Source organism: Nannospalax galili, unplaced genomic scaffold, assembly GCF_000622305.1.
Source record: "Nannospalax galili isolate Female #2095 unplaced genomic scaffold, S.galili_v1.0 scaffold11, whole genome shotgun sequence".
NCBI lineage: Eukaryota > Metazoa > Chordata > Mammalia > Rodentia > Spalacidae > Nannospalax > Nannospalax galili.
In genome coordinates, this window is record NW_008330735.1 from 6,393,105 (window position 1) to 6,408,017 (window position 14,913).

General features: G+C 38.1%; 2 protein-coding genes across 4 annotated transcripts in view; one reads left to right on the forward strand and one right to left on the reverse strand.

Moving 5' to 3' along the window:
• Positions 1–6,657, forward strand: part of Tcp11l1 (t-complex 11 like 1) — a 90,179-nt gene extending 83,522 nt beyond the window's left edge. The window contains exon 11 of the mRNA XM_017802883.2: positions 6,611–6,657. Coding sequence (XP_017658372.1) covers positions 6,611–6,642 — 32 coding nt within the window. The 3' untranslated portion in view covers positions 6,643–6,657. The remainder of the gene's footprint in view (positions 1–6,610) is intronic.
• Cstf3 (cleavage stimulation factor subunit 3) overlaps positions 1–14,913 on the reverse strand; it is an 85,016-nt gene that overhangs the window by 23,659 nt on the left and 46,444 nt on the right. For all 3 annotated transcript variants that reach the window (XM_029555296.1, XM_008851560.2, XM_029555299.1), the window contains 3 exons: positions 3,834–3,866; positions 1,146–1,243; positions 66–132 (listed from right to left, as the gene is read on the reverse strand). In XM_029555296.1, coding sequence (XP_029411156.1) covers positions 66–132; positions 1,146–1,243; positions 3,834–3,866 — 198 coding nt within the window. The remainder of the gene's footprint in view (positions 1–65; positions 133–1,145; positions 1,244–3,833; positions 3,867–14,913) is intronic.

Here is a 14,913-nt window from a genome sequence, read left to right on the forward strand (position 1 = left end):
TAAATTTTAAAAATAAAAAATTAAAGTTAAAAATGTTTAAACTAAAAAAAAATGTTGAACTCTACCTGATAGGACATAATTTCCATTCCAATTTTATCCAGTGCAAAGTCATAAGCTTGAGCCATTTTTTCTCTGAAATGAATATGAAAGACATATTTTTAAAATCTGTTATCAGCTGGGCATGGTGGCTCATGCCTGTTATCTCAAGAAGCTGTTTACTCAGAAAGCTGAAGCAGGAGGACTGCCCTGAGTTAGAGGCCAGTTTGGGTTACATAGTGGTTCAAGGCCAGCCTGGGCTATGTAATATGTTCCAGACTACCCTGAACTACAAAGGGAGACCCTGTCTGGAAAATCAAAAAGCAAAATCAAAATAATTATCAAAATGTATTACAGTTAAAATATAAAAGCAGCATTTGAATTTTACTATAAACAAAATCAAAAGACATATTTGAAATATATAAAGTAGTATGTTAGCTTATCAATGTCATTGTTATGTACCTTCCTCTGTCTACGACTTGTGAGCTTGTCAAAGAAAAGGCTCTTGGGGTTGGAGAGATGGCTCAGCTGTTAAGAACATAGGCTGTTCTTACAGAGGACCCAGGTTCAATTCCCAGTACCCACATGGCTAACAACTGTCTGTAACTCCATTTCCAAGGGAATCCAACACCTTCTTCTGACCTCCACAGGCATTGTACAACATGGGTGTATTTATATAAATACAGGCAATACACTCATACATATAAAATAAAAATAATAATAATAAAAAAGATAAGGCTCATGTCTTACTGTCTCTTTATCCTTTAAAATGCCTAACTCCATATGTATTTATTCAGGTATGAAAATAGGTAGTTGTCTCACTAAGGAGGTAAGCTATATCTGAAAGAAGTATTAGCTTGGAAGTAAATTTAGGGAGATTTTAAATATAAGACAATAAAATATAACCAGAAGATAATAAAGATAGAATTCTAGTTACAGAAACAGTTTCTCTGAAGACCTTTTTCTGGTTTCTTGGAGAACCCTGACTTTTCAAATGCTTAGGTTTCTTCCCACCGGTAGCTCAAAGGTAAGAGATAGTATGAGTTCATGTGGGGAATGACTGCAGGTCTGGAGATGGCATGCATTCTTAGGATCATGACTTCACTTACTTGTAACTTGGTAGTTTACCCTTGGTTTCTCGGACGTATGAAAGATAACACTTCCATAAATCAATGTGCAAAACCTTCATAAGGCATCTTTGAAATAGCTTTAAATGTAAGAAAATATTATCAGTATCCAGTTAAATAAATTTCTCATGTACATGAATGAAATGGCACATTAGAAAACAAAATCAAGGGGCTGGAGAGATGGCTCAGTGGGTAAGAGCAGTGGATGCTTTTGCAGAAGACCAGCACCCACATGGAAGCTAACAACCATCCCTAACTGCAGTTCCAGGGGAATCCGACACTCTTTTCTGGCCTCCTCAGGCATTGTACAACAGAGGTGACTTACATACACGCAGGCAATACACATTAAAATAAAAAGCAAAACAAACAAAAAACCAAAATAAGCCAAGTGTGGTGGCACACTCCTTTAGTCCCATCACTCAGAAGGCAGAGGCAATCAGATCTCTGTGAGATGAAGGCCAGCCTGGTCTACATAGCCAGTTCCAGGCCAACTGGGGCTACAGGGAGACCCTGTCTCAAAAAACCAAATAGGCCAGGCATGGTGGCACACACCTTTAATCCCAGCATTCCAGAAGCAGAGGCAGGCGGATCTCTGTGAGATGGAGTTCAGCCTGGTCTACATAGCAAGTTCCAGGTCAGCAGGGGCTGCAGGGAGGCCCTGTCTCAAAAAAAGACAGAAAAAAAAAAAAAAAAGAACCCACCCCCCCACCAACCAACCAACCAAATCAGATCCTTTCAGGAACTAATTTTCTTTTTCTTAGACCATGTTGGCCTGAAACTCACAGTGATCCACTGCTTCTGCCTCCAGAGTGCTGGGATTAAAAGAGGTACTACTGCACCCATCTAGAAATTAATTTTCTTATTTTTTTCTAAAAAAGGAAATAGCCGGCCGTGGTGGTGCATGCCTTTAATCCCAGCACTTGGGAGGCAGAGGCAAGCGGATCTTTGTGAGTTCAAGGCCAGCCTGTTCTACATAGTGAGTTCCAGGACAGCTGGGGCTACAAGGAGACTCTGTCTCAAAAAGACAAAAAAAAAAGGAAATAACAATTCCTTCCTTTCAACTTAGATAAAATCATGCTCATGTGTCTGGTCAGTAGAGTGTAATTATTTTTTTTCTCTCCAGCACCATAAATAGGTAAATAAATTTTATAAATTATTTTCTTTTTCTAATCTTTTCACTTTTTAAATATCCTGTGTCGTGTAGTGCCTTTGGATAACAGAAGAGGCTGTCGGATCTCCTGAAACTGGACTTACGGACAGTTGTTAGCTGCCATGTGGGTGCTGGGATTCGAACCTGGGTCTTCTGCATGAACAGTGTTCTTAACCACTGAGCCATCTCTCCAGCCCCTCTTCACTTTTTCAAAAATATTGTAAGCATACGAAGTAATGGGTTTCATTAAGGTATTTTCCTACTCTGATCTTATTGATCCTTGTTTGCCCTCCACTCTGTCCCCCTCCTGCTGCTCCACTTCCTTCCTCAAAAGCACTTCCTCTGCTTTTATGGCTAATGTATTCCATACCCTTATGTTTTCCTTCTTCCCCTGAAAGTCTCTTCCTCTTCTCTCTTGGTATCCTTTCTAATTTCATCACATACACACCCACACCCCTAGAATCCTCATGAAAGAAAAATGTAGTAATTGGTACAAGTTAGTTTCCTCCCTTCTCCTACAAACATGATTCCACTGTATCCATATGTACTACATTTTCCTTTTCTATTCATCTGCTGATGGGCATTTAGGCTGGTTCCATTTCTTTTATTGTGAACAGTGTAGTAATGAACATGGATATGAAAATATCTCTATGGTAGGACTTAGAGTATATACTTAGGTTTGCTATAGCTTTGTTGTTTATTTTTGGTTGTTGATTTGATTTTAATTATGAGGCGGGAAGGGGTACGTATACCTGAGAGCAGTGCCCCAAGAGGCTAGAAGTGATGGATCCTTCTGGGGCTGGAGTTAGAGGGGGTTTTGAGCAACCTGATGTAGGTACTGTGGACATAGGTACTGGGAACTGAACTTGGGTCCTCTGAAAGAGCAGTACATACTCTTAACACCTGGGCTATTTCTCCAGTCCCACTCCTTCTTTTAAATTTATTTTTATTTTATGTGCATGAGTGTTTTTCACTGCTTGTATGTGAGTGCACCCGTGCTGTGCAAAGTCCTCGGAGGCCAAAAGTGGGTGTCAAATCCCCTGGAACTGGAGTTATAGATGGTTGTTAGCTGCCATGTGGTTCTCTGGAAGAGCAGTCAGTGTTCTTAAGAGCTGAGCCATTTCTCCAGCTCCTCCCCCACCCCGTTTGTTTTTGGAGACAAGGGTCTCACTCTGTAGCTCAAGCTAGCCTGGAATTTGTTTGATAGACCAGGCTGGGCATGAACTCACAGAGATCCACCTGTTTCTGCCTCCCCAGTGCTGGGTTTAAAGCCTTAATCACATCTGTCCTTTTCATTTATTTTCTTGATGTCAGCCATACTCACCTGAGTGAAAAGGAATCCCAAAATAGTTTTAATGTTTATTCCCCCTGAGGCTAAGGAACTTTTAAGCTTCTAAGAAAGCTGAGTAAGTATTACTACTATATAACTACTACCAGATTCAATAACTTAATTTTTACTATATTTACCATATTGGTTATATATAGTTTTTAAACTTGAAAATATATTTAAAAGAACTCACCTTTTCAACCTTGTCATAATTTTTAGCTTTAATCTGAAGAAAAACAAAGAAAAAACATACAATTAATGTTACTTTTTTAAAATAGCTAAAAACAGTTTGTTTTTTTAACTATTTTTTGACCATTTTTTAACAAACCTTATAAATTTATCGACACATTAAATTTTTCATTTAAAAATAACAAGTACATACTTATAATCCAGCAGAAAGATCAGGTGTTGAAGGCCATCCTCAACTATATAGTGAACTTAAAGTCAGCCTGGGCCTCAAATTTTTTTGAGACTATGTCTCAAAACTAAACAAAGAAAGCAAAAAATGAGGGAGAGGGGGAGACGGCTCAGTGGGTACTTAGCACTTGCTCCCAAGCCAGATGACTGGAATCAATATTGCTCCCCCAACATACAAAATAAATGAGAGAGAGGGAGGAATAGAAAACAATGAAAGAATAAAAATAGAGCTTACAATAGAAACCAATATGGAAAATGTTCATCATAAATGTCTTTCATAAATTGATTCTATGGGCTTTCAAACTCACATTGCAATTTTGTGAAAAGAAGTTTGTTAGTCATGAGATGAATATAGAAATAATCTATACGGCCTACCAAAATACAGCTAAGACAAACTCCACTTAAAGCTTTGCTTTCCCCTAATAGCTATTCTAGAACAATTTGAGTAGAGCAGTAAGACTTGCACATACATTTGCATTCACACAGTCATTACACTGCAAGCACTGTGCTAAGCCTCTTCTGCCTTCATAGGGCTAACAATTTTAGCGGGGGAGAGGGGTATGAAACAGGTCATTGTAAGAGGTTGTTAAAAGTACTGAGGTGGGCAAGTACAGGGAGCATTAGGAGAAGCAAAAAACTCACAGGTGTAGAGTTGCAGATCTCCTAGGAAACATTAAGATCTTAAGGATGAGGTGGCTGATAAAGAGATTTATTCCACATAGAATAATACACACCTAAAGCCCAAAATGATCGGTTCCCTGCATCCCCGCCCTCCTTTTTGAGATAGGGTCCCATGTTACCCAGAATGGCCTCAAACTCACTATGTAGCTGAGGATAGCCTTGAACTCCTAAGCTTCCTGTCTCCACTTTCATGCTGGGATTACAGGTATGTGCCACCTGGCTGGCAAATTTGCATCTTAAATTAATACACTTTAACATGATAAACACAAGTGTTTGCTCTTCAATGCAGTTTTGTGAGGCTCTGAAGTCATACTTCTTAGGTTCTCATTCTAGCTACCTCCGAATAAGGGAAATAATAAAAATCATGTTCTGTCTTCCATCTGTTCCTCTTTCTTTTCTTTCCCTAGAACTTGCTATGCAGACAGGGCTGGGCTTGAACTCACATAGATCTGCCTGCCTCTGCCTCCTGAGTGCTGGGACTAAAGGCATGTGCTACCACGACTGGCTTCCTTTTTCTTTCTATAATACCTATTCTATGCCTTCAAAATTTAGTTTTTACTTTCTTTGACTTTTTGCTGTGTTTTAAAAGTTTGTCAGATTCATTCTCTAGGCTACTAAGTCTCTATGTGACCACTCTATTTCCTTTAGCCTACTGATCTATTTGGTTCACAGATCAATGGTTTCTGGCTCCAGAGGTTTGCAGCAGTACTGTACTGTGAATCTTGTGCTCAGTGATAGTTCTCCTGCTCCTCTAGTAGTTGGCTTGTTGTGGTTCTGTTCTGTTAGCTTTAGTTTATATTCTTCTGGCTACTAAACCTTAGCTATATGGTTGCCAGCTTATTCACTGAAGCTGTGCTGACAGAAGTTGACTCCTCTATGACAGCTGAGGAGTAAATACAGACAGCTATCAGGGCAATACTAATCCTCTGCCAAGGAACCAGGAAGAAACAAATACCTGCTTCAGTAGGAAAGAATCAGCCTGCCTGCATGGTTCTCTTCAGTTTATTTTTTATTTTTTCAAATTTATTTAATGTGCATGAGTAACCAGAATATAAACTAAAGCTAACAGAACAGGACCACAACAAACCAGCTACTAGAGAAGTAATGTATACAAACTTCCAAAATGAGAAAAACTAAAATCATAGATATCAATTTATACTCATTAGAATGGTAAAATTTGAAAGGGATTAACACTATCAAAACTATGTAAGGGAAAGATATCTCATACACTGGTGGACAAAGCATGCACAGCCTTTATGGAAAGCCACTGATAACAATCATTAGAAAAAAAAGAGGGAGGGGGTGGGGCAGAAGAAATGGCTCAGTGGTTGACTGCTTGGTGCTCTTCCAGAAGACCTGAGTTCAGTTCACAGCCACCTGTAACCCTGGCTTCAAGGGATCTGATCCCTCTTCTGGCCTCTATAGGCACCCACACACATAGCATTCACTCACACAATGTGCACACATATACATATTTTTTTTAAAGATAAAGGCTTGGAGATATAGCTCGATTGGTAGAGTGCTTGCTTAGCATGCACAAAGTCCTGGGTTTGACTCCCAACTCCATATAAAATGGGTGTGATGGCTCATGCCTGTCATCCTAACTCTTAGGAGATGCCTCTTAGGAGGCAATATGATCAGAAGACTGGGGACTGGAGAGATGGCTCAGCAAATAAGAGCACTGACTGCTCTTACAGAGGACCTGGGTTCTGTTCCCAATACTTACATAGTGGCTAACAATCATCTGTAACTCCAGTTCTGGGGATTCAGTGCCCTCTTCCTGCCTCTGCAGGCACCATACACACAGGAGCATGTTCATACATGCAGGCAAAACACTCATACACATAAATTTTTTTTTTTTTTTTTTTACAGAAAAGGAGTCTACACTATCCTTGGCTGCATGACAAATTTGAAGGCAGCCTATAATACATGAAACCCTATCTCAATGAAAAGAAATGAAAAGAAGAAAAAAGAAGAAACAAGATCCAATAATTCTATTCCTGGCATCCATCCCACATAAATAAAGCAATAGGTTATATAAAACATTTGTATAAGGTTATTTACTGTAAATTTTTAGTGCAAAAAAATTAAGTAAATGCTCACAATAAGCAAGTAGTATAATGAATTATGACATACCCTCATGGATTAGTGTGTACTCATCTAAAATAAAATGGCTATACGCAAGGTGTGGTGGCACATACCTTTAATTGAGCACTCGGAAGTCAGAGGCAGGTGGATTTCTGTGAGCTCAAGGGCAGCCTGGTCTACATAGTGAGTTCCAAGCCAGGGCTACAAAAGAGACCCTGTCTCAAAAAGACCTAAATAAATTTAATAAATAAATAAAATGGCTATACTATACTAAGTAATTAGGAGGGGTCTCCATAAGATCATGACAAATGGAAGAGAGGTTAATAATGTAACAGTTAATCTTCATGAAACAATGGCCAAAAATACATCCTATATGCATGTTTATGTATGATTTTTAAGAGCATGGAAAACAAGGGAACAGATACAAAGTTACTAAACATGGTTACGGTTGGCATGGTGGTAAGTGTGGAGGAAGAGAGAAAACCAGACTGTATTACAAGTATGATCTCATTTATGCATTCATTAAAAATTATGTCTAGAAACAGGCATGATAGCTCATGCCTATAATCCTAGCACTCAGGGGCAGTAGGATGAGACCTCTTGGGCTACAAAGTATCTCAAAAAGTCCCCTGGCTAGGAAAAAAAAAATCTTAAAATTATGATCTACAAATAATTTTAAGTTGTTACCCCTATAAAAATTGGTCCTGACTTCTGAATTCATTGATTATTTTCTTAATGGTATTAGCACAACAAACATATATAGAAAAAGATACTTTTGACTAATATAATAAAGTCAACTCTCTGGCTCTTAGCACATGGCCACTGATTATCATTCATTAATTCAGTAAAAAATATTGAAAGCTCTTCTATTAAGTCAACAGTGGTAGAAAATAGATATGAACCAGGAAATAGACCTCTGTGAACTCAAGGCCAGCCTGGTCTCCATAGCGAATCCAGGCCAGCTGAGGCTACAGAAAGACCCTTTCTCAAAAAGATGAAAAAAAAAAATCCCATTTCTGTGTCTTTGTGTTTACCTTTACATGTAAAGGCCAGAGATTAGTGTTGACTGTTTTCCTCAACCACTCTCTATCCTTTTAAAAGGCTATGCTTATTTATTTACTCATTTATTTATTTGGTATATGTTCATGCACATGTGTGTCATGGGAACATGTGTAAAGGTCAAAGGACAAATCTCTGGGAGCCAGTTCTCTCCTATCTTGTGGATCCTAGGGGTCAAACTCAGGGCATCAGGCTTGTCAAAGCACCTTTACCCACTGAGCCATCTCTCTGGCCTTCTACCTTATTGATTTTTGGTTTTATGTTTTGAGTGTTTTTCTTGCATGTATATAAATGCACCATGTGCACGCAATGCCCATGGAGGCCAGAAGGCATTAGATCCCCTAGAACTGAAACTATGAATGGTTAATGTGGGTGCTGAAAACCCAGCCAGAGTTCTCTGCAAGAGCAGCCAGTATTCTTAACCACTGAGCTATTTTTGTAGCCCCTCCAGGTTATTTTTAGAAGCAGTATATCTCACAGTACCTGGAGCTCATTAGTCTGATGGGTCAGTGAACTCCAAGGCTCCAGGGATCTGCCGGTCTCTGCCTCCCAGCACTAGGATTCCAGATGTGATGTGCCCACTTCTGGGGATCTGAACTCAGATCCTTATGTTTGCATAGCAAGTACTTTATCAAGTGAGCCAAGCCACTTCTTGCCCCAATAATCTCTTTATTTAAAAATATTCTTTATGAGCAGGGTTCAGTGGCACATGCCTTTAATCCCAGCACTCGGGAGGTAGAGCCAGGAGGATCTCTATAAGACTGAGGCCAACCTGATCTACACAGTGAGTTTCAGGCCAGCCTGGATTCCAGGAAGACCCTGTCTCAAAAAGACAAAAACAAAACAAAACAAAACAAACAACAACAACAAAAACAACAACAAAAAACCCTTTACAACAATGTTGAGAGATTATCAATCTGTTTTGAAGATAAAATCTACATTGTAATAATAAAATGAAAAGATGACCACACTCATCAACCATTTAATCATTCCCAGCATCAACTTTGTTATATACACTATGTTCTTCCCTAAGGGTGTTACTCTCAGTAGCATTTATTAACGGTTATATGAAAACATCACGCCCACAGGTTAAAATATTCTTGGGCACATTCATTAATCTTCTCTTTCTGGTTGTGAGCCTGAGCCTTTAGCAGCTGTGCCAGCTCTGCAGCCCACCTTCATTGATCTTAATTTCAGTTCACATCCTTCAATAAAATAATTATCCTCATAGTTAATTAAAACTTACTTTAAAATTTAAAAATAAAAAATTCGGATACAAATGGGCATAGACACAGCTTTAATCCCAGCATGTGGGAAGCAGAGGCAGGTGGATCTCAGAGGCTATCCTACTCTACAAAGCAAGTTCCAGGCCAGCCAGTGCTACAGAATAGACCCAGTCTTAAAAAAAATCTTGATATATGTTTTATCTCAACAAGTTCAATTGTTAGATCTTTCTATCATTAATTAACAGAAATGTATTAATTTAAAGTTCATTTTATTCATTGTACAAAGCTAATATTGTTTGTATCTTGATTCCAAAGCCAGCCTAGGCTTATACAGTGAGTTTCCTGTCACAAAACATCATGGAGCTGAGAGAATAAGCTGGGCATAGTAGTGCATACTTGTAACACTAGCACTTGGGAAGTGCCAGAGATCAAACCCAGAACTTTGTACATGCTGGGCAAGTGTTTTAACACTGAGTTATATGACCAGATCTTGACATTCCCTAAATGAACTATCTGAATTTACTAATACATGAAAAGCTGTTTTGGAGGGAAACGTTTTTTTTAATTGTCAGCTTCCTTTATTTTATTTCATAGAAGTGCAAGAAAACTGTAATATTAATAACTAAGTTGTAAATATAGAATCAAATAAGTAGTTATGGTAATAAGAGTGACAAAGTAACACTGAGTAAACAGAGTATTTTTGATACCTTTGAACACTTAAAAACTTAAATTTCCAGTTACTTGCTAATTTACACAGTTATTTCCTAAGAAATCGCTGGTCATTGCCTTTTGTTTTTGAGACAGGGTCTCCCTGTAGCCCCAGCTGTCCTGGAACTTACTATGTAGATCAAGCTGGCCTCGAACTCACAGAGATCCACCTACCTCTGCCTCCCAAGTGCTGGGATTAAAGGAGTGCGCCACCAAGCCTGGCCTATGGATTGCCTTTGAAACTGAAACTATCCTCTGAACAATTCATACAACTAATGTTCACCTCAGTAGATTATTTAATTTTGTTTGTAAGCTCTGTGAGAAAAAAATTTTTTAGCAACTCCATTAATTTTTAACTCTTTTTCCCTCATAACTTTGGCAAGATCCAGTTAAAAAACTTTTATCATTTATTATTTTAGTTTTTTCCTGCATGTATGTAAGTGAACTATATACATGCAATGCCAACAGAGGTCAGAAGAGAGAGTATTGGATTCCTTGGAACTGGAGTTATGGCAGGTTGTTAGCTGCCAAGTGGGTGCTGGGAACTGAACCCTGGTCCTCTGCAAGAGCAGTCACTGCTTTTAACTATGGAGTCATCTCTCCAGTCCCAAAATAACCATTTTAACAGTTTTGTCATGTCATTTACCTGGAATACTACCATATGGAAATCTATGAAAGCTACAGTATTTAGCTGCTCAAAACCATTTTTTTTGTAATGATAGAAACACTTCATATTTCTTTGAGTATTTTATGCATTGTTGTTGCAAATGTCTAGAAAATTAAAAATTCTCCTTTAGAGAAATAAAAGTTTGTCTGCCAACTGTACTTTGACCACTGTCTACAAATTCAATTTCTTATCTCTTGAGGAAAAAAAAATCCCTTAATATTTTTAAAAGTACATTCTTTTAGCTGGGCATGTGGTGCACACCTTTAATCCTAGCACTTAAGAGGCAGAGGAAGGCGATCTCTGTGAGTTCCAGAACAGCTGGGGCTACAGGGAGACCCAGTCTCAAAAAGACAAAATAAAATAAAATAAATTTTAAAAAGTATATTGCTTTTAAAGTTGTCAAGAATCATTAATAATTATAATTAATTTGAAATGGTTCAAAAATAGATTTGACAAATAAACAGAAATTAATAAATTCCATAGTGGGGAATCAAGAAGCACACTGTAGCATGCCTGCAACACCAGAACTTGGGAGACTAACAGAAAGATCACAAGTTCAAGGCCAGGTGGCTACATAGTAAGACCTCACGCACACGCACATGCACACACACACACACACACACACACACACACACACACACCATCTTTAAAAAAAAATCTACATTTTACTTAGGTTTTCACACATTCACCACTTGGAACAAATCAAAACTTGTACCTTTAGACACTATAAGCAGTCAGGGCCAGACCAGCATCTAAGTTCCTATGGCAGTTGTTCACAATAAATGATGAACAAAAGAATTGCAGACGTACATTTCTAACTTGTTTCTTGTATTTTTCTTTTACTCTAGAGTTACAAGAAGATTTTTAGTTCTAGTTATTTAAAAAAGCTTAGCTTTAATAACAAAACCTGAAAGCAAGTAGAATCCTAAATACAAACCCTTATTCTGAATCTTTTTTTCCACTACATTTTGGCTTCTTTCCAATTTCTAACACAATAAAAAAGTATGTATTGAAAGACAACAGAATATAAATGGTTTTAAGAAATTTGCAAAATAATTAAGAATGGCTTCTAGGATGGAACAAATGGGCCAGGCATAGTGTTGTATACCTATAATTCCAGCACCCATGAGGCAGAAGCAGTAAGAGTGTCACAACTTTGAGGTCAGCCCTCGCTGTATAAGAAGACTGTTTCAAAAAGTCACCAAAGGAACCAGCCAAGATAGCTTAGTGGGTAAATGTGCTTACTACGAAGGATGCTAGGACCTGAGTTTGATACCCTGGGTCCCACATGGTAAAATGTTGTCTTCTGACTTCCACGTTATGTGCTGTGACACACAATCTCAATAATAAAAAAAAAAGGGGGCTGGAGAGTTGACTCAGTGGTTAAGAGCACTGACTACTCTTGCAGAGGACCTGGGTTCAATTCCCAACAGTCACACGGCAGCTAACAACCACCTGTAATTTCAGTTCCAGGGAATCCAATACCCTCTTCTGATCTCCATGGGAACTGCATGACATGGGTGCATTTACATGCAGGCAACACACTCATACACATAAAATAAGAAATAAGGGGCTGGAGAGATGGCTCAGCAGTTAAGAGCACTGACTGCTCTTGCAGAGGACCCGGGTTCAATTCCCAGCATGGTGGCTATGAACCATCCTTAACTCCAGTTCCAGGGGAACGCAAAGCTCTCTTCTGACCTCCATGGCATTGCATGACACAGGTGCACTCACATACATGCAGGCAATACACTCATACACATAAAATAATAAAAAATCTTAAAAAAAAATTTTTTTTTGGTCTTTTTGAGACAGGGTCTCCTTGTAGGCCCAGCTGTCCTGGAACTTGCTATGTAGACCAGGCTGGCCTTGAACTCACAGAGATCCACCTGCCTCTGTGGATTAAAGGCGTGTGCTACCACGCCAGGCCAATCTTAAAAAAAAAGCAACCATAAATAAAAATAATAAATATGTACAAGTAGATTTTCAAGTTGTTTAGGTGATTGGAGAACATACTCCTTTGTACCTTCTCAATTTTAAAGTAAAGCTATCAGGAGAGGAGTGTCTACAGATAATTAATTTTTTATTCAGCAATTATGTTCCTGCTATGTGGCATGCTCTTCTCTAGCATTGACAGTACAGCAGTGGATAAAACTGAACCTTAACTCACAGAGTTCTATTTTAGTGGAAACAGTTCAACAATGGAAGACAATTTCTAAGTTTTTCAATCTGCATTTCCTAATTTTTTTACAATAAATTTTATTATTTCTATAAATCATAAAATTTCCTATTAAATATAACTATAAATGGGGTTGAGGGTATAGCTCAGTGGTAAGAGTGCTTGTCTAGTATGTATAATAGTATGGGTTCAAAACCTAGCATTGCAAAAAATAAAAAAGACAGACATAAGTATAGCTATAAAAAAAGTATGCATCCTTATGCTAGTGTATACACCAATCAGACTTACCAGGCTGACCACACCTACTGATGTCTCTCATACATTTTAAGTTCTCCAGTCATAGAATTATCTGTCAGTTATTATTGGAAATTCTAGACCCTTGTGAGTCGTCATTATAAACAGCAATTAAATGTGCTAAAAATTATCGCCAGGTCTACACTAAATTTACTTATATTTGACTATTTTTGCTACTCACTGGATACTAATTAAACTTTTACTGAGTCAACTAAAAGGTTTTGTGGGAGCTGGGAGATGCAGCTCATGGCAGAACACAGGTTTTTCATGTTCAGGGCTCTAGATTTGATTCTCAACACCCCTCCCCCAAAGTATTCATTATATGTTCTCAGGATTCGCCAAGTGGTGGATATTTGGATACATAAAATTAATGTTGGGAACAATACCAGAATGAACTTAAATTACTTTGTGTATGTTCAATGTCCTATAAAATTCTGAGGAAAGGAATTCTACAGAAGGTAGAGTTTTTATGTAACAAAGAAAGTTTCATTGAACAGGGAATGCAGGTCATCATGAGAAGGGTTTGAATAAGTCAGTGAATTCACACAAGCTGTAGAACAGCAAAGACATCTATGTTATGAGAGTACATTAGAAAAACAGGTGGGCTAATTGTAGTGTGGATCCATTTACAGAGGGTTTTATAAAGAGCCATCGGTGTCAAAGTTGACACACAAAAAATTGGATGTTGTTGTGATTCTTCTGGCAGGTGAAAACTGATGAAAGCAGGGAAAAGATGATCCCCAAAGAAGTGCGGGGGCTGTTTACAGTGTAGTTTTAGTGCCATGAATACACTTACAAGAACAGTAAAGATGTTGTCATCTGTGTCAGGGAATGCTAGCCTGGGTTAATAATGCAGAGGAAAAGAGAATAAACATTTTTTTCTATGGAACACACATGAAAAATGCATGAGAACTGCTGTACAGTAAAGCTCACTTTGTATTAGCTATATGCTATATGATGAAATAACTATAATCCAGAAGAAATTGATATAGGAAGTAGACCGTTTTCAAATAAGACAGCCTTATTAGGGTATGTAACACCTAAGGTGTTAAAATAGATACTCAAAGACTCTTTTTTTCTAAATTATCCATTCCCAGGTAGAGAACCACAGAAGCACTTGGAGTAAGAGAAACAGGAGAAAAATCACATCTAAATAGTCAAAGAAAAAGAAAAAGACCTAGTGGGTGGTGGGATATGCCACAGGCCAAAAGGAGGGTACACACAAAAGAAGTGGGTCTAACAATGAGAGAGTTAGCACTTACATATTACAAATTTGAAAGTTGAAGCAATTCAACTTCTTAGAACTAGAATCAGTTAGAAAAAAAAACCACTGCAAAACTAGCAGCATTTACTACAAATACTTTATACAATGATGCTCAACAAGTTTATGTACATTAACTCATTGTTAGAAAAAGGGTAAGGTTTGGAGTGAGGTTGCTCAGTTGGTAGGGATACTTGCTGGCCAACCCTGACAACCTGAGTTCAATACCCATAATCCATATGGTACAGGGAAAAAGCACAATCCCCCAAGTTGTTCTCCGATTTTCCTATGCCATAGTATATGTTTGCATACAACCTCACACAAATAAATAAATGTAATAAAGATTTTTACAAAACAAAAAACACAACACAGGTTTAAGGAAGAAAAGACTGAGGTATAGGGATGCTTAGTAACTTGTACAAGATCAAGGTTTTTTGCTTTACCTTTATTGAGACAGGCTATCACAAAGTAACCCAGGCTAGCCTCAAACTCATGATCCTCTTGCCTCAACATCACACATATACAAAAGTTTAAAAACAAAAACAAAGCCAGGTATGGTGGCACACACCTTTAATCCCAGTGCCTGGGAGGCAGAGGCAGGCAGATCTTTGTGAGTTCCAGGCCAGCTGGGGCTACGGGAGACCCGTCTCAAAAAAAAAAAAAAAAAAAAAAAAAAAAAAAAAAAAAAAAAAA